This window comes from Hylobates moloch, unplaced genomic scaffold (assembly GCF_009828535.3).
Source record: "Hylobates moloch isolate HMO894 unplaced genomic scaffold, HMol_V3 SCAFFOLD_17, whole genome shotgun sequence".
NCBI classification, from domain to species: Eukaryota; Metazoa; Chordata; class Mammalia; order Primates; family Hylobatidae; genus Hylobates; species Hylobates moloch.
The window spans coordinates 30,365,269-30,391,554 of record NW_026652292.1 but is presented as its reverse complement, the minus strand read 5'-3'; the positions used below and the strand labels follow the sequence as shown (position 1 = coordinate 30,391,554).

Sequence of the window (26,286 nt, the reverse complement as noted above, 5' to 3'; positions counted from 1 at the left end):
AAATTCCCAAGGAAGTGACTGATTGGCCCAGCTTGATGCAGGGACCTTCCCTAGACCAGTCATGTGTGGCCAGGTGGCTGGGTCCCATGGCACCAACATAGGTTCCTGGAGCCCAATGCTGTAGCCATGTGGTGAGAGGCATCAGGCCATTCTCAAACTTGTGAAAAAGGAGCACGTTCTGCAGAGAACCTAACAGTAAATTCAGTCAGATTCAATCCCACACAACCTATAGTATAGATAGTCTTTCTAAACTCACATCTCCAAATTATTAGTGCCTTTATTCAATGACTCCTTCAAAAAGGTTTCTGGTTATTGAGATGTTTCCATTCTTGACCACAGTGGGGTTGGAGGTGTTCTACTGGTGTTTCCTTGGGAGTCGTGGGGAGGACTTCTGGCTCTCTGTTCACCTTCTCTTTCAGTGTTCCACTTCCTGTGGAGGTGGCTTTCAGAAGAGGACTGTCCAATGTGTGCCCTCAGAGGACAATAAAACTGAAGACCAAGACCGATGCCTGTGTGATCACAAACCCAGACCTCCAGAATTCAAAAAATGCAACCAGCAGGCCTGCAAGAAAAGTGCCGGTGGGTGAATGGGTTTGCTCGGGGAGAAAGAGATCTTTGCACAAGTGTCATCCTGCATGATACAACTTGTAGATAGCTTTACATTTCTTTTACTGAACAGAAAATCTTAATGTTAAAGAGGTCAGCCAGTAACCCTGGGAACAAGTTATCTGATCTGGTGAGGTTTGAATCCTAACTTCTTGAGAGAGTATCTCATCCATTTTTCTTTTTTTATTATTTATTGACTATCATAAAATACCATTTTCTCTCTCTAAGCTTGTTCACACTGATGTCATCCAACATGGATGAGAATTACTTCTATGCTTTCAAAGATGTCTTGAGAGATATCCCAGCCTTTCTCAGGAACCCAGTCAAGTGTGAAATAGTCCTCTCTATAAATCTGGTACCACTGTGTTAGGCCAGGTCTCCCAGAAGCAGACTCTGGGGTGAAAGTGTGTGTGCAAGGGATTCATTAAGTAAGTATTTCCAGGGAAGATCATTAAGGGAGTGGAGGAAGCTAGATGGAAAATGGAGGAGACACGGCCAGGGTGCCTTCTCAGGAACCTGAGTCCTAGCTTCAGCCTGGTCCTCCAGGCAGCTCCAGAGCACAAGTTATACCCCCAAGTTGTCCACTCCTGAGCCAGTAAGCTGTACATTCACACTCCCATGCTCTTCAGCCATTGGCCAAGGGCTACCCCAGGAGAAGTGAATTTGCAGGAGGCTGTCTGCGTGAGAGACAAAGGAGCTCCTATAGGTTGGGTAGGTTCAGCTATGACCTATAATGTCCATTCCACTGATTGGTTGGGCTTCATTGACATGTAAAATTTCTAAATTAAATTAAAAACAGAGAAGTGAGTACATTCAGGAGCTCATTAAAAGAAAAATTTGATAGCCCTTTGTGCCAGGAGAAAGGAGAGAAAGGCTAATGCCCATAATTTTGACTTGGGCAGCTGAGTAGATGAAGTTACCATGCACTGAGAGAGGAAGCCCAACAGGAGCTTTGGGAAAGAGGGAAGGTAGTGAGTTCTGTTTGGGACATGTTAAGGAGTCTGTGAATTATCTAGGTAGGGGTGTCCTGTGATTGGTTTGCTCTAGAGGTATGGAGGCCAGGAGAGAGATCTGGTCTGGAAATACTGATAAAAATGCACTGAGCAAGGAAATGCTTTAGGTGTGATTATCACAGGAAGCTTCTTACTGACTTGCACTTAAGGGTGGCTTTCATTGGCCTTACTTGAAATTCCAGAAGAAACCACCTATACCTCATTTTCAGAGGTGTTATTCATGTCTTCCAGACTCTTGCTTCTCAAAATACGGTCCCTGGACAAGCTGAATTGGCATCTCCTGGGAGTTTGAGGCTCTCAGGCCTCACTCTAGACCTACTGAATTAGAATCTTCATTTAACAAGATCCCTGGTGATTCACATGCACATCAAAGTTTGAGAAGCACCTTGTTCTAGACCACGGGACCAATTTGAGACTCTTTTCCTTTCATTTCATTTCATAACCTTCTATGGTACCATACTTTAGTTGAGGCTATACAATCCCTTCTATGTTGTGTTATTTTTTATATAACTGAAGCAGCAACTTACTCTTGGTTGATCATGCCTAGTGTTAGGGTTTGTTATTTTGAATTATATGTAGGTTGTCTTCAACTGTCCTATTGCTGGACAATAAAATCTTCAATAATCAAAACAGGGTTAAATGCATAGATGGTAGTTTTCATCTTGAAATCTCACACAGAATAAATGGCGACCAATAGTTGGCTGGCAATTGATGTGCTTAACAATGAATTCCACTCACTGACAATTATCAGGGCCACAAAAGTTAATTACTAGCTTCTTTTGAAGGCAGAGCCATTCCTACTCACATAGAAGGAAAATCAAAGAAGAGTTGTATGAAATTCCTTGATTTAAGAAACCAGCCACCCACCCTGACCCCTATAATTCTCTAAAATTCTTTGAAAATATTCATTCAATGCCCAGATTCTTGTCAATCAGCTTTCACAATAAACATAACATACTCCTAATTATATTTTATAATATCAGGTATGAATTCATATAAGGTTTAGTTTCCTCCAGGTCATTTTACTTCTTTTAGAAACCATCTGAAGTTTTAATGACTTAAAATCTAAATTGGAATTATTATTTCCACATTAGTGCCTACAAAACCCTTTCCACGTATCTACATGGAAAAAAAATCAAGAAAATTCATTTACCAAGTATCAGCTTTATTCTCAGCATTACATTCATATTGATTAAAAAACAAAAGCAAAACCCTTAAGCCTACCATTCCTGGGTTTGTTTTGCTGTTGCTGCTGCTATTGTTTTTAATTTGAGAAGGGGTAGAAAAGGCCAAAAAAAAAAAAAAAAACAGAAACAGTACTTAGATCCAATGTTGATACAAATGAACATTTGAGTCAGTAAATTTTCTAGTAAAGAATATGCTGCCAGATGAATAGGATCTCATTCATTCACTTATTCAACAAAATATTATTGATCACAAGATGTGTCAGAGAAGTGCTAAGAGCTGAGGAGAAAGACATGAGTAAAATACAGTTCTTGGCCTCAAGAAGCCCAAAGTCATGGAAGCTGTATTTGTCAACAACATTGAAATTGTTTTTCAAGCTTCTTTGGTGAACAAAATATTATCCCCTGATAACACAGCTGGCAACAAAGATACAGGCGTATAACTGTCCCTTTAAATTTCCAAATGTGGTTTCTGTTGAACCAGTAGAGGCAAATTGGGACCTCCCCTCCAAGTTGCCCATAATTATAAGCATTGTATGTACTTTGGAAGTGGAATCCAATTGACTGATGAACACAACAAGCCTTCATTGTTTCACAGCAATAGGGAGAACTGATGTAATTGAGCCTTGTCATCATGTTGGGCTCACGGTCATCATCTAAATGAGTTGCTACATATAGTTCTGGAACACAGACTGCCAATATAGGCCACTTTCATCCTCCACTCTTCCTTCCAGTCCCCCACTCTCAAAAAGTGGGGCCCCAGGACCTAGCATGTATCCAGGCTCCAAGGACTATTGAAAAGCAAGGCTCTTGATCTCATGGTTTCCAAGAACATTCTAGGCTTGGTTGAGTCTCTTTCAGTCATTTAGGTGTTGACCTAACCTGACAAGTGGGCCTCCTGTGTTGAGCAAAAGAAGATGTTCTGGGCAGAGAAGACCTATTCATGTGATCTTCTCCTGCCCCATCACCAGTACAAGAGATTCATTCTCTCAGAGACAAAGCTTGGGAGCTATTGAGACAACATTCAATTTCCAGCAGCACCATCTATGTACCAGCTGTGTGATACTGGGTCAATTGCTAAGCTTCTCTGGAACCCTCAGTTATTAAAAGAATAGATGCACCCACATCTATTGATTTCTGCGATAATCAAATGGTATAGTATATATCAAACATTGCCTAGTATGTGGTAAATGCTTAATAATTTGTATCTGTGTTTTTTCTACTTTCATGGAGGAAGGGGTGTATTAGCTTCCTGGGCTACAAGCACACATATTCGTGCTGCCATAACAAACTATAATAAACTAGGTGACTAAAGACAACAGAAATCTATTCTCTCACAGTTCTGGAGGCTAGAAATCCAAAATCAAGGTATTGGTAGGGCCCACAGCCATTCTCCTGGCTTCTGGCGGTTGCTGGCCATCACTGGCATTCCTTGGCTTACAGAAACTGAATTCCAGTCTCTGCCTCCATTACCACATGGCTGTCTTTCCCCTCTGTGTCTGTGTCTCAGCACGGCTTTTCCTCCTCTGTATGTGTGTCTCTGTGTCTCTTCTCCTCTTTTTATAAGGACACCACTCAGGTTGGATGAAGGGCCCACCCTAGTTCAGCGTGACCTCATCTTAATTTACATCATTATTCTATCTGCCAAGATCTTATTTCCAAATCAGATCACATTCACAGATACAAAGGGTGAGGACTTCCACTCTGGGGTACGTTTCAAAGGATACAGTTCAACCCACAACCTTTGGGGGGCCTCCTAGAGGTCATTTTTATAATGGCAGATACCTTTGGCCCTTAGCAGAAGAAGCTCATGCTCAATTTACAGAGCAGGTCAAGAGAGAGTACGGTGCCATTCCCAAGTGTGTAATACAATAATGCCTATTTGGAGATGGAGACAGAGGGGACTCATGTGGGTCAGCACTGCCAGAAGAAGCTTTGTGGAATGGTGGCTGTCAGCTGAGCCTCCACCCTTCCTCTGTCTTTCTCCTCCTGGGCAGCAGCCCTAGAGCATTCACAGACACAGCGACGAGACTGTGGGGCAAAGAGCCGCCCCACCTGTGCCCTCTCCAGCCTCCATCCACAGAGACTTCAGGAGAGGCTGGCTAAGAAACTGGGGCGGCTTTGTGATGCTTGGACTACCCTGCCGGGGGCTTCCCAGAGCCTGGGAAGGAAGCCTTGCCTTGTTCCAATCAGTAGCGCACACAATGCATGGCCCAGGTCCCGTGAACAACACCCGCTGCTCTGCTGGGATGAGGGAGAAGAAGAGCTCGAAGGGATATTCCACAAGAGACATGCTTGGTCAAAACATGTACTCTCTGAAGTTGAATTTTGAGGAGAAAATCTGAAACAAAAAGAAAAACAAGGCCAGGCACAGTGGCTCACACCTGTAATCCTAGCACTTTGGAAGGCCGAGGCAGGCAGATCATTCGAGGTCAGGAGTTCAAGACCAGCCTGACCAACATGGTGAAACCCCGTCTCTATTAAATATACAAAAGATAAATAAAAAATTAGCTGGGCGTGGTGGCACATGCCTGTAGTCGCAATTACTCAAGAGGCTGAGGCAGGAGAATTGCTTGAACCCGGGAGGCAGAGGTTGCAGTGAGCCGAGATTGCACCACTGCACTCCAGCCTAGGAGACAGAGGGAACCGTCTCAAAATACAAAAACAGGTACTGTCTCTGAAACTCCCAAGGGTGTCAGGCAATTTCCTGTGGGGTTTTAAGAGAGACAGGGTTTTTATAAGAGGCTTAAAGAAGAGGACTAAAGAAGGAAAGATGAAGACTCAGATTTTGGATTCTAGGAGCATTATATGTTACCAATTCCTAACGGCACTTAAAACTTCAGCACCAAACGGGACTCTGGAAGCTAAGAGAAGACATTCATTTCTTCACAAAAATAAGGCATAGTTAAGAGAATGAGGAGTTCTGAGGAGATAAAAAGAATTTTTTGCCTTTATGATCTAAAGGTGAAAAAAGCATAGAGATGTAAAGATACTGTTGCAAATTTGGGGCGGAGAGGCTATTATTTCCATTTCTACTTTTCCTGACTGTTCCCTTTACAAAGGACAGCGGCCTGTTTATGAAAGTGCTTTTCTTCAGAACTATGAAAATATTTTCTCTGTAAAGGAGAAAGAAAGACGAGAGCTCCAAGAAGTACCTAAGGCAAGCTTAAAACAATTTCACTTTCTAGAAAAAAAAAAAATCTAATTGAATTCCTTACAGACCCGGAAGCTGTGGGCCAGTGCCATCTGAGAACCACCCGTACAAGTGTGTGGGGGTGGTCCCTGAGCAACCCACTCTCGTTCCCTGACTCATGTATGGGAAAAGCAAGGCCAAGAAAATTAAAGGACACCCTTGCCCAGAGCTAGTTAGAGGAGAACAAGGGTTAGAACTCAGGTGACTAATTGTATACTTACTCTGGGAATTATTTGTACATGTCTTCTTCCTTCATCTCTGTGGTAAAGTTCTGCAGGGCGGGGATCACAGTTTATGTCTGTATCCCTCACTCATTCCAGAAGCATTGGTTATTTTTTTTTTTCTTTTTTTTTGAGACGGAGTTTCACTCTTGTTGCCCAGGCTGGAGTGCAATGGCACGATCTCGGCTCACTGCAACCTCCACCTTCCGGTTTCAAATGATTCTCCTGCCTCAGCCTCCTGAGTAGCTGGGATTACAGGCGCCCGCCACGGCACCCAGCTACTTTTTGTATTTTTAGTAGAGACGGGGTTTCACCATGTTGGCCAGGCTAGTCTCGAATTCCTGACCTCGTGATCTGCCCACCTCAACCTCCCGAAGTGCTGGGATTACAGCGTGAGCCACCATGCCCAGCCCGGAAGCATTGGTTATTTTGCTGACTGGTTGTTGGCTTGACACTCTGAACAGTATGATTGATTAGAGCATGAGCTCTAGAGTTAAGACTGCGTGTGTTCAGATCTGGCCATGCCATTTATCAGCTGGACAACCTTATACAAGTTCTTCACTACTTGAGGCCTTACTTTCATCATTTCTGAAATGGAAAAAATACTTGTCTGCTAGTAGCACTGTAAAGATTAAATGTAGTGAAGCATAGAAGACACTGCATTCAACTATTTCCATAGCAATACTGCATAGCAAAGCACCCTGACACTCAGGGGTTTAAAACTACAGTCATATATTTTTTTCTTTTTTTTAACTTCAGTAGTTTTGGGGGTACCAAAGTAGTTGTGGGAGATAACCAACTCACATTCCTCAGTGGCGATTTCTGAGATTTTAGTGCACCTGTCACCCAAGCAGTGTATACTATACCCAACATGTAGTCTTTTATTCCTTACCACCCCCAAGTTTCCTCCCTGGGCCCCCTAAGTCCATTATATCATTCTTATGCGTCTGAGTCCTCATAGCTTAGCTCCCACTTATAAATGAGAACATATATTTGGTTTTCCATTCCTAAAGTTACTTCACTTAGAATAATGGCCTCCAGTTGCTGCAAAAGACATTATTTCATTCCTCTTTTTTTTTTTTTTTTGGTTGAGTAGTATTCCCTGGGGTATATATACCACATTTTCCTGTATCCGCTCATTGGTTAATGGGCCCTTAGTTGGTTCTATATCTTTGCAATTGTGAATTGTGCTGCTATAAACATGCATGTGTGTGTGTCTTTTTCATATAATGCACAGTCATGTATTTTTTGCTGAGCATCTATAGGTCGACCAAGGTTCAGGTGATTGAGCTTGGCTTTGGTTGGCCTTGGCTACTAACTGTAGGTTGAGTCTAGGTCTGACCCATGTGTCTCTTATCACCCTTGGTGGCTGCACAAGCCAGGTTCTTCTTATGGTGACAGCAGAAGCTCATCAGGGAAGGCTTGTCCTCCTGCACATTCCAAGTCACTGCAGACATTGTGTCTACTAGCATCCCATTGTCTAAAGCAAGCCACAGAGCTGAACCCAAAGGCAAGTAGTTGGGAAGGATTCTCCACCCACCAGGCAGCCATGGCAAGGTGGGAATGTTCTGTATAACACAATTACATGGGAGAGAAGAATTGTGACTGATAATTCAGTTTAGCATAAACACTCTGCCCAGTGTCTGATACATAATAAACATTCAGTAGATACCACCTATTATGAATTGTTATGGCTCCTTTCTTGGTAGACATATAAAGTCTTACATTAATAGAAGTTGTGCTTGTATATCTACAAAGGATAATCTCTGAATTTTTTCTTATTCTTTTTCTCCTTCCACAGATTTACTTTGCACCAAGGACAAGCTGTCAGCCAGTTTCTGCCAGACACTGAAAGCCATGAAGAAATGTTCTGTGCCCACTGTGAGGGCTGAGTGCTGCTTCTCGTGTCCCCAGACACACATCACACACACCCAAAGGCAAAGAAGGCAACGGTTGCTCCAAAAGCCAAAAGAACTCTAAGCCCAAAAGGAAGCCAGCTTCCACCAGACTGCAGCAGCCTGCTGACCGTGACATGCTTTAGCCCTGGGAGCTGCTTCGTTGAGGTTTTGCTTCATATATTTCAGGTTCAGCTTTGGGTCATAATGAAACAAAATCCATTGTGTTCCTCTAGCCACAGAATGTCCCTCACAGGAGGCCTAGGCTGCCGTACTTGCTGCTCCCTGATCGGAAGGTGAAATAGCTAAGAGAATCAGGCAGCACCTGGTATCGGCTCCTGGGAAAGGTGCCAGGTTAGACAGATTTGTGAAATATTGTATTTTTGTTCTCCCTTAAAGATAAAAACGAAGAGACCAGCTTTTTCCCTGACTACCTCAACAGTATCAGGCAACACTTACCCAGGGCACAAATAATCTTCTTAATTTATCTTGATGAATACCTTTCTTTTTTTTTCTTTCCTCCCTGCCTGGGGCAGCTGCTATTTAAAATGTCACAGTGGAGCTTTAGGAACATTCCTTTAATTCATCCAGGCAGAGGATTGCTTTCTTCACCCCATGCTCAACTAGGGAAGGAAGAGAAAGTGCTGGTTACATCCCTCAGTCTCTTCCTCCATCCCAGTAGGGCTCCGTATCTGGGCTGCTTAGAGTCTCCTGCCAACCTCGAGACACTAGACTAAGAGGAAACAGGCTTAAGAAACACAGCCTAAGGGGTTTAGGTCACTTACACAGAAAACACTCTGGCTTGAAGAGCATTTCTATGAAAACTTGTAAAAAGCAAATGAGCAGAAATCAATTTCTTACTATTATAGAAAAGGAACTGTGGGCCTTTATTCTTCCCACTTTCCTGGCAAATACACTCTCCTTCACAGAAGGGAAAATGAGTCTTCCTGGCTGACTTCCTCCCTTCCTCCAGTCCCTACAGGAGGCCTGAGCTCAGGTCCCACCATCATCTTGCTGCAGGGGGTGTATACGCAAAGACCACTATGACCAGCTCTAGGGCTGCCACCTGTCCTCACCTCTCCTCACCTCTCCTCAGGTTGGAAAATGGAGGTTCCATATTAAAATATTTCAAAGAACCAGGTAAACTGTACTAAGTACAAGAACATAGTGCAAACTTCTAATATAGAGAAAAAAACATTTGTAAAAAGTAAGGTAAAGAGGATCTACTCCTCAGTGTACCCAATATTTAGTTAGTCTTAAAGGTCTTTTACTTTGGGGAGAACAGGTGAATCAGGGAGTCCAAAGAAACTGAAATGAAAGTTAGAATGCTTGTTCTGGATGTTCCTGCCTCCCACCAGAAGTCAAAGTAGGCTTGGTCTCAAACTCAGAGCAAATTTCTAGACAAAGTGATTTCTAAGGGAAGGTACTTACATGAACTGAACCCAGAGAAAGAGGGTAAGTGGGTGGGTGGAGGGGCATAAGCCTCAATTGGAAGAAGATATCAGAACCAATTCTTGACAGGGAGAAAGGCAAGGATGTGGCCTTCATGTGATGGGCAGCATATTTTCTGACTCATGCACAGATACACTTAATACTCCTCATGGAACACAATGTCCCATGTCTCTCTTTACCTATCCGTTCAGCAGAATGGTGCTATTTAAAAAATGGTGCTAATATCTAGATGGTGGCAGAACTAATGTAAACATAGATAGGCATACAAATGGGTAAGTGTATGTGAAACTCTCCGTATACATATTCTGTTAAACATGTAATGGTGTTGCTGACCAATGCCAGTTTTATTGCTTGGGTACCTTGAATTTAAGATTTAATATTATGTGCTTTTTGTTTTTTTCCAAGCCATTAACATGTATTACTCTCATGAATTCCTGTGGAAAATAAAACAGTGGGACTGGGATGAAATGCAAGATAGACCAGAAACAGGAGGAAAGTACAAATGTTTACCTAAAGCCAGAGAATTTATTTCTAGATGATAATTACATTATTGTATTCTCTGCCTTTAAACATAAACATTGCTGGCCGATAGCAATCTATGGTGAATAATGGTTTTCGAGGAGAGGAGATACTTAAATTGTTAGTGACATGAGTGGAGGAGAATCTGATATTTACTAATGAGGCAGTTTGCAAAGACTGTCCCTGAAGTGTAGTGTAGGCTTTCAGGGGGATTCATTTAGTAAGCTAGATTGATTTAACCTGGTACTGTACTAGCATAGGATCAAATACGTGTCATCAGAGACCTGGGTATGACCAGGCTTACAAAACTCAGGAACAAACTCAGATTCCTACTGACCTCAACCAAGGAAAGTAGGCCAAATTTCTCCATATACGAAATGGACCACGTTACTTACAACCCGCGTGGTGGAGAAGATGGTAGACGTGGAGAGAGTTTGGCCGGGTGCTCCATTCTAGGTCTTTTCCAGTTTCTCAAAGGCAGAACATTGGCTCCTAATTATTTGCCATGGATATTTGCTTCCTGTACTGGAGCTATGTTGTAAGACAGCTGTGTCATGTCCATCATTCTTGACTCCAGAATGAAGACAGGGCTTGCTGTTTGCTGTCCTGTTGGTATCATCTGTTGCCTTGGCAATCACTCAGTGATGAGTCGTCAGTATTTTGACATGTCCCAGTGCTTGCTGTACAAGAGGGGACTCAGATCAACAGGAAGACTCTGAAGGCAGGAACCTGCATGGTATGTTACATCTTTGATACTTGGGTGCTGACACGAAGCAGAGTTGTTGGTTTACTTTATCTAGGCCCTTCTTTCTTCTCACCTGGATCAAGCAACTGAGAAGTGTATCAGGAGACACTGGATACATATCTCTATGAAATAGAGAGGGCCATCGCAGGGCCTGGTACTTCACTACATTAACGTTCTAAAACCCAGTTTGGTTTACATTGTCTTTCACAGTAGTATATTTAGCTCTTCTCTGGAAAGTTGTGAGTTAATATAATTCTTAAACATGAAAATGTAATTAAGCACACCACGAGAGAACAATATTCCAGGAGACTTAATAGTGATTACTTTCTTCAATCAGGAAATCGTTTCAGTGCCTCCTTGGTAGGAATGCTTTGTTTTGTGATGGGTTTTCTTAAAGAAGAGCACACCTCCGTCCAATCTCCTGAGACAGCCACGTCTCCACTGACATCCCACTGTGATGCTTTCAGATAGTCAGTGAATGTTTCTGATAACCTTCATCCAGTATCTGAAACACAATGTGAGGGATTATAGTGTTTTAGATAATAACATCCCATTTAGTTGACTAAAATCTTCCAAACTCTGAAAGCTGCACACTGCTACTCCAGAGACTGCAGGTCTTAGTTCTTCTCCTTTCTGACTTCAAGATGAATCTCTGGGACGATGTATCTGGTGCTTGGTCCACAGTGATTCACTTTTGAAGGAGAGGCCGCATGACATGAACTGCCTGGTGTTACAACCTAGCTAACATATTTGATGCTACTCCTGTTGCCTGTACCGCTTATTCAAGTATTATTCTAAGTTATGTTACTAAAAAACATGGTGGGTAAAGCACAATCCTACCCATCATTGTCCTCCAAAATAATTATATGACATACGCGGCCCAGCCCATTGCCCTCCCTGCATCTCTGTGCTGCTTTGCCATTTCCCCTTCTACCCAGCCTCCTCAAGGGGTACCTTGGTGGGTATTTCAGTACTTAAAACCGGACTGTAATCGTAGCCTCCCTTTGTGTGGCATCAATAAATGGCCAAACTCATTGATGTTTCTGTGTGATTCTTTTACCCCTGCTGTGAGACTCCCACCACCCACCAGTGTTACTACGGATTTTAGCAGCCTGGGAAAGGATGCTGTCAATTCCTTCCTCCCACACTCATTCCAGATTCCCTCCTAGACCAGTACATCATCAGATGAGTCACATCCCAGGTGAGCCGGTCTCTTCTCATGAATGTGCAACAACTGCCACAGTCCACCATATGATAATCTGAAGTGATGCCTAAAATTCCCCAAAACACTGAATTCAACATATTCATGCTGCTCACAGCATAACCTACTCCTTCATCTATCCAAAGTGTAGGCTTAACGCTTAAGAGAAAATTACCCATCGCGAGGAATTTGCTTTGGGAATTCAGTCCTTATTCAAAGATGGGTGCACAGCTCAGTAAATGCAACTAGCAAAAGCAGAATTTGTACATATAGCAATAGAGTCTATTCACATGGAATAAACAAAACCATAGAGGTAGGGAAGAGCCAGGCCTCTCCAGGTGATCCCTGGGATGTTTGAGGGCATGAATAGGAATAGTAGGAAATGTAGTTTTGGTCAAGAAGGCATCGCAGAGAGCCATGGATGCCTCCCTGATTATACCTTAAAAATTATTCTATCTGTGACTACGAGATCTTTCTAATAGTGAAAAGCCCAGCTCAAATGCTACTTCCCCTGGGACACCTACCCTGACCCTGCCAGAAAGACAGGGTCTGTTTTCCATTATACTCTGCTCCCACTATACTGGGTACATTTTCCACTAGAAAAGTAGCTCTCAATCGAGGGTGATTTTTGTTCCCCAGGGGGTCTTTGACAATGTCTGGAGACATTTTTGGTTTTCACAACTGGGCAGTGGGGGAGGGCGTGCTACTGGCATCCAGTGAACACAGGCCCAGAATGTTGCCAAACATTCTATGGAACGACATTCCCTCAACAACAAAGAATTGTCTGGCTCATAATGTCAATAGTTCCAAAGTCGAAAAACCCTGCACTAAAACAATTATCACCTTGTAGCGAGTAGTAGGGGATCTTGGTTGAGTAAAACCAAGCTTTCACTAAAATTCAGACTTCTCGAAAGGACTGATGAGGTAGGTCAGAAAACCTCAAAAGAACTAAAAAATAGATCAGGGTTCAAAGCACACCAGCTTGATTAAAGAATCTTGATGTTGAAGGGGATACATGGTAATGAGCACAGCTCAGAAGAGTCTTAAACCAGCCCCTGGGGACAAAGATGTTTCGATCCTAGAACTGGGGCAATAAATCAAAAGCGAGCAAAATGGAAACTGGCATGTTAGGATTTTGGATTAATCATCCTCCTCTAATTGAGATTTCTAATCAAACTGAGAATAGACATAATCAGCCAGATCAAAATATCGGCTTCAGTAGTGGTGAAGCTGGCTTGGAGAGCACGTCTTGGATGCAAATAGAAAAAGGGTTTTCCTACCCTTCATATCTGCATTCCCCCATGGCAAGTAGCTGGAGATCTGCAGGCCTCCCTCCCAGTGGTTCTCTGAGCTCCGGGCTTCAAGCTCAAGAGAGATGGGGATGGAGTAGAAAGAAACAGAGAGAAACGGACCACTCAACCTATTAACCTCAGTTTGTAGGAGTCTCATGGCCATCAAACTTTCACCAACAGCAGCACCCTCTCCTGCCCTGGGAGGAGCATGTAAAAGGGTTATCATAAAGACCCCACCCCGAAGGGATATCTCAATACTATCCACTCTGGAAGTGGAGGTTTCATGCCCCTATGGGAAAGAGGTAAGATAAGCATGAAGGAAAAAGCTGGTAGAGGAAACATTGATTAAAAACTACCACATGGGCTGGACACAGTGACTCATGCCTGTAATCCCAGCACTTGAAGGCCGAGGTGGGAGGATCACTCCAGACCAGGAGTTCAGGACCAGCCTTGGCAACATGGTGAGACCCCATCTCTGAAAAAAAAAAAAAAAAAAAAATTAGGTAGGTGTGGTAGTGTCCACCAGTAATCCCAGCACTTTGGGAGGCCAAGGTGGGAGGATCAACCAAAGAGCAGAACATTAAGTAAACTCTCCTTTGTCTGGTGGTTGGGGACAAACACCTCACTGAAATGCACATCTGAATCTCAGAAAGGGAAGCACACTGACAAATACACTAGGATCAGAAGATGCATGCTAACAAATACACTAACATTTGTTTTCTCCTTACTTAGGGAGACACAACTCAGGAAGCAAGAAGATTATTGTTAAACTAAATCATCAGATTACTGGAAGCAGGAAAATCAAAAGTGAAGGTGGTCAGCTGGGCATCTCCCTTGCAGGGATTTGGAACTGACTTTTCTGGTCTCAGGAAGCCCAGTTCATTCATTCACTGAGACAGCCTTATTGTAATAAAGAGCTTAATGAACACAAAGTCAGCCAAGTGGAAGGTCTGGAGTTTCATTATCACTCAAATTAGCCTCTCCAAGAACTCGGAGACTAGGGTTTTATGGATAATTTGGTGAGCAGGGAGCTGGGGAATGGGTGCTGCTACTTGGTTGGGGATAAAATCATGGGGGTGTGGAAACTGGTCCTCAGGAACTGAGTCAACCTCTGGGTGGGGGCCACAGGACTAGTTGAGTCATGAGTCCAGGGTCTGGGTGGGGTCAGTTGGTTGCCAGAATGAAGAAAAAAATCTGAAAAAACATCTCGAAAGACCAGTCTTAGGTTTTACAATAGTGATGTTATCTATAGGAGCAATTGAGGAAGTCACAAATCTTGTGACCTCTGGCCAGAGGTTCTGAGCAGTAGGGGATTATAGAAATTATGCCTGCATGTAAGCAGAATTCAGGCCTCTCCCATAATCTTAATCTCGTGGCCTTTCATTACCTTTACAAAGGCAGTCTTCGGTTGGAGCAAGGAAGGGATCTGTTTTAAGGAGGAACTGTTATCATCCTTGCTTCAAAGAAACTATAAACTAAATTCTTCCCATGGTTAGCTTGGCCTGTGTTCAGGAATGAGCACCAGCCTCTGAGGCTAGAAGCAAGATGAAATAAACCACGCTAGACTTATCTCACTGTCATAATCTTTGCAAAGGTGGTTTCAATAATACCCCTAGAAATAGAATAAGTTGATATTTTGGTTTATATATTAGTTTCTTGTGAACTTGGTTAGTGTATGTTAATTCTTCTAAATCAGAGAAAATTTTATTTCTAAAGCTGCCAAAACAAAGGTCAGACCTTGAACTATGGTTGATACATTCCCCACAAAATGCCACTTCTTGAGGCCCAGTGGGAGCAGCCATCTGACCACCTACTGTGACATTGCAACCTCCACTCTCCCTGGTCTCACTCAGCAAGTGAGTGGTAGGGATGTTCCGAGAATTCCAATGTCTAGCATAGCTCCCAGCATATAGTAAGAATTTCATAACTTGTGGAAATCATCTTTTCTTTTGTTCGCCCATTCATAGAAAAGATGTCTTGAAGGAGGAGGAGGCAGCAAACATAAAGACTTGGGATAGGGGAGAGAGGAAAAGGTAAGAACACACAGGTCATGCTCAGGGACAAGAGAGCAGACGATGGGGTAGAGAATGTGGTAGGGTGTGTATGTTGCGGTCACAGAGAGGAGTTGAGGAGTAAATATCAGAGGCTGAAGTGCACAGATACAGTGTCCTTCCCTGTCCATGCACCGTGGCAGGAGACTGAGGGCACAGCTGGGGCCATCTCAGAAGGGACTGGGGTGGGTACTTCCTCCCTGTGCTTGCACTAACCTGAACCCTCCTCTTGTCTCCGCTAATCCCAGCCTGTTTGCAGCTCAGGGAGTGAGGAAGCCATGTGCCGGGGGCTTCTCCAAAGTTGTGTATGGTTTCTCCATGAGGCAGGTGGTTGATGTGCTCCTGCCCATCCTGGGACCTGAAAGATGCTTGCTCCAGGTCTGCTCCTTAGGATCTTGAGGCCTGGGGTAAGAGTACAATGGAAGGGCCACTTACCAAATGTATAAAGGTTTAAAAGTCATGAAACAAGCTGCATTCTAGGCCTGGCCTCTGTTCTCATCCAGCATCTCACAGCTATCTCCCCAATGACTGAGAGGCTAAATTAGCTAGCGCTGGCCCAGCCCTGCCTCCTGAGAATTTGGTGGCTCAGACCCAGGTCTCCAAGGTGATGACTAAACCCAAATCCCTGATGGAGACTGACCTGGCCAAGCTCCCTAGGGAGTCTGGAGAGGTAGGTTCCTTGCTCCCATGCCTCACTTTTCCACCTCATAAACTGCAACAATTCTGAAAACCTTCCAACAATATCACATGGGCAGAGAAAGAGGAGGGAGCCAGTTATCTGCAGACCTGGTCCACCCAGGCCCTAGACACTCACCGTGGGTGCTATGGGGTGGTGAACTACAAGGAAGAGCACAGCTCTTTCCCTGGTTTCCTTGGGCCCAGCCTGTGATTTTTGCATCCCCAGCCTGCACTTACAGGCTGTCAGGCCCACACACTTCTCTGGCCTGGGGAACCCAATGTGTGTATTGTATTTTGATAATTCTTATTCACTCAGTCTGTTACGAAACTCAAAAGACTTTGTTACCAAGCCACAAAGACAAAGTATTTGCATTTGAGCCTTTTGGAATACTAGCCCACAGAAAGCCAGGCTTGGGGCAGGGGCTCCTGTTGCCAGGCCTAGAAGCAGTACTGCACACTCCAGTGTAGTTCACGAGAATTTCCAACTATGAGCAGAGATGCTTGTGGGAAAAGGACCCTGTGGCCAAGTAGGGTCCAGGCTTATCTTGGGCAATAGGATAGATGAACGGCTGGGAAAGTTGTTGGCATGCTCCAGCCCCGAAGCCCAGGTTTCAGAGGGCCACTCAGGAAGGCAAGCTGTTAAGTCATGACTGACTGGCCAGAATGGGATCAAAAAATTAGAAGCAATGTTTCTTGAGCACAAATTCTGAGGTGTGCTTCCACCCCACTTCTGGCCCATCAGCCTCCACTCCTGCCTAATGACAGGAATGTGATTCACAGAGGACCGAGGAGCAAAAGACATGGGCAGAGGGGCTATATGGGCAGGGCCTATTTCAAATGCACCAATTATCAGGCTGGGCACGGTGGCTCATGCCTGTAATCCCAGCACTTTGGGAGGCTGAGGTGGGTGGATCTCTTGATGTCAGGATTTCGAGACCAGCCTGGCCAACCTTACAAAACCCATCTTGTCTCTACTAAAATGAAAATAAAAATTAGCCCGGCATGACTGCACACACCTGTAGTCCCAGCCACTTGGTAGGCTGAGGAAAGAGAATTGCTTTAACCCAGGAGGCGGTGGTTGCAGTGAGCTGAGATCGTACCACTGAACTCCAGCCTGGGCAACACAGCAAGACTCCATCTCAAAAAAAAAAAAAAAAATCGAGATCAAATGTACCAATTATCTTTTCTCTGCACTCAGACAAAGAAAGCTAATTATCACTCTGAATCATTAATAAACTGTTGGGATTTCACAAAAAGTTCCCACATTTCACTCTAGGAAGCCAAACTCAGTAACTCCTTATCAAGTTATCAAGCATGACATATACATCTGGGGATTGAAGTAACAGCAGGACCATTTGGGACTTTGCTTCTGTTGTTCCCATACAGGGATTATCAGGAATTGAATGCCCAGAAGGATTTCAGGACCAGGTGCCAAGAGACAGCATATCTGTTATCTCTTTCCACATCAGTACGATGGTGTTAACAATATTTGGCCTACCTCAGAACCTCTCCGTGTCCTATACTCTCAGAGTATAGGAAAGGGCCTGGCAAAGATGGTGGGCCCAAGATACATCCACTGCCACTCAGCCACCCACAGGAGAGACTGTGTCCTTGAGAGTCACACCATCCACCTAATATCCCTCTTCCACTCCTAGTCTCTGTCATCTTTCATCCCTCCTCCATATTTATCAAGGCCTTTTGCTCCTGCTTCAGTCTTCCGTCTGGAAATAAAGACCAACTAAATGAGAAAAATAGTCTATTTATTCTGAACTTACTATAGCAAGGGAGTCAGCCACTGTCAGTGTCCTTTGGCAGAGACTCAAGGACAGATAGAAAAGTGGGAAAACCTTATAGTGGACAAAAGTGAAGGCTTCAGGTGTGCCCTGATGGGAAGCTTTTGGCTTGGGAAGCTGTAGGAGGCTAACGAGAAGAAGTCATCCTATGTCGTTGATTAAGGGTGCATATTTGGCTTTCTCTGGTTGGTCCTAAATTACAAATCAGGACAAAAATTTGGGAGGCTTTCGGTTATTAATCAAGTCCAGATCATTTGGGGCTGATTGCTACAGGAGTTGTTTAGCTTCCTAGATTGTCACTAAAATATAGCAATCTAGGCTGGGCATGGTGGCTCACACCTGTAATCCCAGCACTTTGGGAGGCCAAGGCAGGTGGATCACTTGGGTCCAGGAGTTCAAGGCCAGCCTGGGTAACATGGTGAAACCCCATCTCTACAAAAACTAAAAATAAAAATGAATTAACTGGGTATGGTGCGTGTGTCTGTGGTCCCAGCTACTCAGAAGGCTGAGGTGGGAGGATCACTTGAGCCAGGGAAGTGGAGGTTGCAGTGAACTGTGATTGCACCACTGCACCCCAGCCTGGGCAACAGAGTGAGACCCTGTCTCAAAAAATAAAGACAGCAACCTGGCTTCTTGCAATACTGACTTACAGCAGGCTGGCTTCCTGGGTTGTCTGTTGTAGATAAGGGGGTAGGCTTCCTGGGAAAGTTGCTGTAGGTTGTGGGTCAAAGTTCTATGATCTGGCCATTGTCTATTTGTATATTCATTCTCACTTCCCATTGCCAGTTCTACTCTTTTTTTGAGAAATTCAGTGTCTAATGACCCATCTAACTCCCCTGGCTTGTGCTCTCAAACTTGAGTCTACACAAGTTACATGGAAGAACTTTTTTTAAATGGAAGCTGTTTGGCCCCAATTCCAGTGATTCAGGAGGATTTAGTAGGTCTGGTGTAGGCCCCAGAATTTTCAGGTGATGCAGATACAGATGGTCCAAGGGTCACAGAGCAGTCTTCTACTCTCTCAGTTGCTTGGCCTGGTCAGCAAAATGGACCCAGGGTCTCTCAGAGTTCTAGGCCATTTCTATTTTTAGAGGATTCCAGCATACTTAAAAATGAAGAATTGTCAAAGTTATCAAAATTTAAATGTTTATATACGTAGGTAGACACACACACACACACACACACACACACACACACACACCTACCTAACTGCATTTGAACTAAACAGCCAAAGTCTAAACCTGAAGCCTTCCTAAGGTGGTCAGCCTTGGTACAATGTGTAGGCGCAATGGTCCTGAAGGGAATATGCAGACCAACCTAAAGCCTTAGGGCTTCTTTCTTGTAGAAATAAGCCAGAAAAATAAAAGTAAACGTTTTAAAAGACGCATTAACCAATAGAATATGAGTGCCCAGAAATAAACATATGGTGGATGGATTTTTTACAAAGATGCCAAGAAAGAACACACGATGGGGGAAGGATGGTCCCTTCAATAAATGAGAGAACTGGATATTCACATACAAAAGGATAAAAATGTACCTTTATCTCACCCCTCATACAAGAACCAACTCAAAATGAAATAAGACGTAAACATAAGACCTAAAACTATAAAATTACTGGAAGAAAACATATAGAAAAAGCTCCATGACATGGTCTGGGCAGTGATTTTTTGGATATGACTCCAAGAGCACAGGCAACAAAAGCAAAAATAGACAGATGGGATTGCGTCAAACTAAAAAGCTTCCGTACAACAAAGGAAACAATTAATAGAGTGAAGAGACAAGCCCCAGACTGGGAGAAAATATTTGCAAATCGTTCATAAGGGGCTAATGTCCAAAATACGCAAGGGAAATCAAACTATTCAATAACAAGAAAACAAATAATCTTATTTAAAAATGGGCAAATGACTTGAATAGACATCAAAAGAAGATACACAGATGGCCAATAGATACATATTTTCAATGCTCAACATCTGTAACAATAAGAGAAGTGCAACTTAAAGCCACAATGAGCTATATCACCTTATACATGTTAGATAGGCTATCATCAAAAAGATGTAAGATAACAAGGTTGGTGAGGTTTTTGAGAACAGGCAATCTTTATACACTGTTGGTGGTATTACAAATTAGTACAGCCATTTTGGAAGAAGTGTGGAGGTTCTTCAAAAATCTAAAAATAGAATTACCATATGATCCAGCAATCCCACTACTAGGTATATACACAAAGGAACTAAAATTAGTATGTGGAATAGATATCTGCACTTCTACATTTATTGCAACATTATTCACACTAGCCAAGATGTGGAAGCAACCTAAGCATTCATCAATGAATGAATAGATTTTTTTTCTTTTTCTTTTTTTTTGAGACAGAGTCTCGCTGAGTCGCCTAGGCTGGAGTGCAGTGGCGCGATCTCAGCTCACTGCAAGCTCCGCCTCCCGGGTTCATGCCATTCTCCTGCCTCAGCCTCCCGAGGAGCTGGGACTACAGGCGCCCACCACCACGCCCGGCTAATTTTTTTGGATTTTTATTAGAGACGGGGTTTCAGATGGTCTCGATCTCCTGACCTCATGATCCGCCCGCGTCGGCCTCCCAAAGTGCTGGGATTACAGGCGTGAGCCACCGCGCCTGGCCTGAATGAATAGATTTTTAAAACGTGGTATACCTACATACAATGGAATACGGTACTATTCGGCCTTTAAAAAAAGAAACGAACACATGCAAAAAAAGCAAGAAATTCTGTCATTTGTGACAACATGGATAAACATAGAAAACATTATGTTAAGTGAAATAAGCCCAGGCACAGATACTGTATGATCTCACAGCATGTGGAATCTAAAACATTCAAACTTACAGAAATAGAGTGGAATGGTGGTTACCAGAGGCTGCTGATTGAGTTCCTTGAAGCAAAGGTTTAGAAACTCTGGTGATGTTTGTCATACTCAGAGTGACCTATCAATAAGGGCATGCATGAGCATGACCTGAATATTTTGCCAGACTTCCTTAGTGGTCCAGACAGTGGCTGGTCCAGGGAGAGATTCAGCCTATGCATGGACTGCTGTAGTGATGAGACTTTTGAAGTACGTATCAAATCATTGGGCTTTAACTCTCAATACTTCTTCACATCCTTGGCGGGAGAGGGGTGGGAAAGCCAGCTACAAAGCAACCTAGAGTTCCAATAAGGATCTGAGCAGTTAGGATTTAATTCTCAGTGATGCCACATCAGGAGGGAGAGGGTTGTGGCTAGATAGTTTTAAAAAAAATTGAAGAATTGGAAATTTGGTAAGAGTTGGCAATGAATGAAAGATGACAGGATTCAGTTCAATTTACAGGTAAGTAACATGTTAACATATTTTGGAGATTTTTTTCATATTCATTAGTTACCTACAATTAATAAAGAGATGTTATATAGCTCAAAGACTATGAATATGATCAGAATCTGATAATCCACAATAATGTGCTATAATTTTCTACGAAAAACAAAATTTTTCTCAACAGTTACCCTTTTATGATCAAAGATAATCCCAAAGAAAAATTTTTCTTGATTATAAAATAAGGCCGATATCATTCGATTTGGCCTGATCATTTACATAAATACAGCAAGAAAGGTAATTTATACCATAATAGACCTTTTTTAGTTTGCTTTACTGAAGTTTTTCATAAGGAATCTGAGATTAGACTTCTAAAACCATGTCAAGGCTAGGAAGCCATGCCAAGAACTCACTACCAGACTTTACCTGCAGTACCTTTAGATTTGGATGAACTCCTCTGTTCTCAAGGTTTCCAAAATATTGTAAAGTTCCTGGGCCTGCCAGGATGTGACCTTCCTTACTCACCTATAAGGCTGGGAACTCTGTAAGCCAAGTACCAGGCTGGGTTTTCCCGAGAGAGCTTTGTAGGCATTAGCTACATAAAATCAACCTTAGCTGCTAACAGTTGATTCTGTGTTTCTGTGACCATCATTCTCAAATATGACACTTCAGTCAAAGCTTTGGTTTATATAACCAATGTTTCTAATTATGTCCTGTTAACAAAGGGGTCAGACTCATTGAATCTATGCAGAAAAATTATGTTGTCATGAAAATAAAAATATAAGAATTTGCAAATTCTGGAAGAATCAAGCCAAGGAAAAAATATAATTGTTTCAGTTCTGTTTACAAAAGTATAATCTAATAAATTGTTATGCATTACAAATAATGTAGAAGAGAGAAGGAGGTTCCTTATAATCAAAACATAGAACAATATCCACAAGATTCCAAGCAAAATCCATAATCATTTTTTATGAGCCCTATGTAATTCATTCATAGAACTATAATCCGTTCAGTCACATATGGTCAGTTCTTATTCTGTTCAATCTTGGGTTAGCAATATTATTAATCCATTGGCTTCTCCACTAGAGTTCTAGAAATCTTGACTCAGTACAGTGGTATGGTCTCAAAAATAATTAAGAAATGCCGTCAGCTTGGGCCCAGTGGCTCAAGCCTATAATCCCAACACTTTGGGAGGTCAAGGAGGGAGGATTGCTTGAGCCCAAGAGTTCAAGACCAGCCTGGGCAACATAGTGAGACCCAGTCTCTACAAAAAATTAGATAACTAGCCAAGCATGGTAGCACACACCTGTGGTCCTCACTACTTGGGAGGCTGAAGTGGAAGGATTGCTTAAGCCCAGGATGTCAAGGCTGCAGTGTGAGATGTGATTGCACCACTGCACTCTAGCCTGGGCAACATAGTGAGACTCTGTCTAAAAAGCAAACGAACAAGAAATGCCATCAGAAGCTTGTGCCCTAGAAGCCTATGACCCAGAGTACCTTATATAGTCCTTTCCATGGATCTCTGAGACAGTTCTTTTTTCCTAAAGATGACTGGGTACTTCTACATGTTTCCTCTCATTTCTCATATTTAACAAGACACTTTTCTATGCTTCAAATAAAAGTGAGATTGTTGACAAGTGATATGGTTTGTCTGTGTCCCCACTCAAATCTCATCTTGAATTGTAACTCCCACAATTCCCACATGTCTTGGGAGAAACCTGGTGGGAGGTAATTGAATCATGGGGGCACGTCTTTCCCATGCTGTTTACTTGTGATAGTGAATAAGTTCTCACCAGATCTGATGGTTTTAAAAATGGGAGTTTCCCTGCACAAGCTCACTCTCTCTCTACCCACCACCATCCATGTAAGATGTGACCTGCTCCTCCTTGCCTTTGGCTGATTGTGAGGCCTCCCCAGCCATATGGAACTGTAAGTCCATTGAACCTCTTTTTCTTCCCTGTCTCAGGGGTATATGTCTTTATCAGCAGTGTGAAAATGGACAAATACAACAAGTAATTTCAATGTACTCTCCAAGTGAGAAAGGAGTAACCAATATATAAACATGTAAAATACTGAAACATTCCCTTGATAAGAATTGAGTCCTTGGCTTTATGTGAGATGAGCTCATTATCACTAGGTGTATTACAGGTTTACTCTAATTTCTCTAATTTGATAGATTTGGAAATAAGAAAGTCTTTGTTCTTCCTTCAAAAAAAATTAATACTAAAAAATTTTGAACTTCTAAGATTCAATTTTGTGCCATTAATTTTAAAAATCTATCAAGCTGATGTTTTGTGATTAACCTTTTAAGATTCAAATCCAAGGCAATAAGTGAATTTTAAAAATAATACAAGTGAAGGAGTAATAATCTTCAGGAAGCTGAGAGTTGTAGTCTGTAATTCAGGGATCTTGATTCAGTATTCATGTCAAATCTAACCACAAAGACAGGCCTATATGAAACCTAAACTGAGTTTAAGCCAGGGTGAAGGCCGGGTGCAATGCCTTACGCCTGTAATCTCAACATTTTGGTAGGCTGAGGCAGGAAGATAACGTGAGGTCAGGAGTTCAAGACCAGCCTGGGCAACAAAGTGAGATCCCCCATCTCTACAAAAAATTAAGAAAATTAGCCAGGCATAGTGGCTCATGCCTGCGGTCCCAGCTATTCTGGAGGCTGAGGTGGGAGGATTGCTTAAGCCTAGGAGATCAAGGCTGCAGTGAGCTGTGATTACACCACCGTACTCCAGCCTGGGTGACGGAGCAAGATCCTGTCTCAGAAAAATAAATCAATAAAATAATTAATTAATTAAAATAAATTAACTGGAGGAAGGTGAGTAATAAAATCTTGCGATTTTGTTCAGTTAAAACAAAGGGAGAGAATTTCCTGGCATCATGCCACAAAAATTTGATTCAGCATTTTTAAAATTTACCCCTACATCTCCTTTTATTTCTATCTACTATAAAGTGGGCTTTTTAAAAAAAGAATGTTATATTTTCTTAAGTATTTTTCTAAAATAATTTGGTTCTCAAAAAATGCTTTAGCTTATTTATGCCATATGTGCTTTTTCCCCCAACATCAGAATAGAGGCTGGCTGTATAGAGAGGTTCCTGGCACTAAGAAGGAAGAAAAAAATGAAAGGATCGTCTCAGCTATCAATGGGTTGAAAGAAGACTTTTGTTTCAATAAAGTTGAAATTACATCTTATAATGAGATTTTTTTTCTTTTTTACTGGTCAGTCACATGAAAGGTATCATGCTCTGTTTAGTATACTACATTTTCAAAACAATATTAATAAAGAAAACTTTTTTTTTTTTGAGACAAAGTCTCACTCTGTCACCCAGGCTGGAGTGCAGTGGCACAATCTCAGCTCCCTGCAACCTCCGCCTTCTGGGTTCAAGCAATTCTCATGCCTCAACCTCCTGAGTAGCTAGGATTACAGGCATGCACCACCATGCCCGGCTAATTTTTTGTGTTTTTAGTAGAGATGGGGGTTTCACCATGTTGGCCAGGCTGGTCTCGAACTCCTGACCTCAGGTGATGTGCACACCTCAACCTCCTAAAGTGCTGAGATTACAGGCATGAACCACCGTGCCCAGCCAAGAAAACTTTAGAGAAGCACTCACCAAAGTGAATACTGGTGAACAGAACACTGTAAACCTTCCCCCCAAAAAGAAGATTCCCAGGGTCAAATAGGATTAGCATACCCTGAATTCTCAATATTCTTCCTACAGTTTCACACTGCACTTAGCATATCAAAGGCTCTGGGAAGTCCTAAAGATATGGAAGCTTTGTTTCATTTTGCTTAGCACACTATTTTCCAATTTTTTTTCTTTTTCTTTGCCATAACAGCAATTGTCATTCTGCTCATCTGATTTTGAAGAACATCACTTTGGGAAACACTAATCCAGAAAAGGACCAGAATGCTGACAATGTCTGTGTTTTATTGGTCACACAGACCAACCCTCATACAATGTGGGAGGAGACTAGTAAAGGGTATGAATACCAAGAGGTGGGGATTGCATGGAGTCCTCTTGGAGGCTGGCTACCACCTCACATTTTGAATAATTCCAGCAAAAAAATTATCATCATCAGCTATACTAAAACTCTTCCCGCTTTATACTTTTGCCTAGATTCCATTCCAAAACTTGAATTGTTATATTTGGCAAGTAATACAAAATACCACGTGTTACATAATAGGTTTGATAGTTTTCAGTATGGACGATAGAGCCAAGCAGGTAGAAAAATTCAGCATAGAGCCAGGCAAAGTAGCTCACACTTGTAATCCTAGCACTTTGGGAGGCCAAGGCGGGTGGATCTCTTGAGATCAGGAGTTCAAGACCAGCCTGGCCAACATGGTGTAACCCCGTCGTTACTAAAAAGTCAAAAATTAGCTGGGTCTCTTGGCATGTGTCTGCAATCGCAGCTACTTGGGAGGCTGAGGCAGGAGAATTGCTTGAACCCGGGAGGCAGAGGTTGCAGTGAACCGAGATCACACCATTGCACTCCAGCCTGGGGACAAGAGAGAAACTCCATCTCAAAAAAAGAAAAAAAAAAGAAAAGAAAAGAAAAAGAAAAATTCAGCACATTCTTTGCATTTTGTGGCTTTGTTAGGCAAAGACTATACATCCATACAAAAGACTCTTTGTGGTAGCATGATCAAACACTGAAACAGATGGCCTGAACATCCTGATATTTTTTTGGAGTGACTGATCAAAGGGAAGATAATGGCTTTCACTGGGCCCAACTTGGCAGGAACTGTTGGCCTCTGGCCTTCTCATTCCTGTACTCCAGCCACACTGTCTCCTTTTATAAACTGAGTCCCAGCATCTTGCAATGATCTGCCCTGCCCCCTGCTGGGAGTGGAAGAGGAGCAGCATAGAGCGTGCCCAGGGTCAAGCTCTATGCTTGGTGCTGGTGTCCAGTTTCTTATTTCCTGTTGGCCTGGGCCTTCAGCTCTGTCTTTCAACTGTCCTGGAATTCTGGTGCCAGGGTCTGACCTCACTGATGTGGACTTGCTGCCTTGACCCACAAAACCTCCATTCCATGCTGACTCTCAACCCTGCTCCACACTCTCTGAACTAACTGGCCTTCTTGGACCTGACCTCTGTCCTGCCTCATTTTTTTTTTCGTTTTCTTTTTCCA

General features: G+C 42.8%; 1 protein-coding gene and 2 long non-coding RNA genes across 4 annotated transcripts in view; 2 read left to right on the top strand and 1 right to left on the bottom strand.

The window, feature by feature from the left end:
• Positions 1–11,862, top strand: part of ADAMTS12 (ADAM metallopeptidase with thrombospondin type 1 motif 12) — a 364,317-nt gene extending 352,455 nt beyond the window's left edge. The window contains exons 21-22 of one of the 2 annotated variants that reach the window (XM_032135811.1): positions 420–579; positions 8,019–11,862. In XM_032135811.1, coding sequence (XP_031991702.1) covers positions 420–579; positions 8,019–8,197 — 339 coding nt within the window. In that variant the 3' untranslated portion in view covers positions 8,198–11,862. The remainder of the gene's footprint in view (positions 1–419; positions 580–8,018) is intronic. The other variant, XM_032135809.2, reaches the window with a different exon arrangement.
• On the bottom strand, positions 260–8,724 carry LOC131381699 (uncharacterized). The gene is made up of 2 exons (XR_009210586.1): positions 8,572–8,724; positions 260–562 (listed from the first exon to the last, which is right to left on the bottom strand). It is a non-coding gene; the product is annotated as an uncharacterized LOC131381699 (long non-coding RNA).
• Positions 11,863–12,814: 952 nt separating the features above from the next.
• On the top strand, positions 12,815–15,346 carry LOC131381698 (uncharacterized). The gene is made up of 3 exons (XR_009210585.1): positions 12,815–12,953; positions 14,054–14,340; positions 15,289–15,346. It is a non-coding gene; the product is annotated as an uncharacterized LOC131381698 (long non-coding RNA).
• Positions 15,347–26,286: the final 10,940 nt, after the last annotated feature.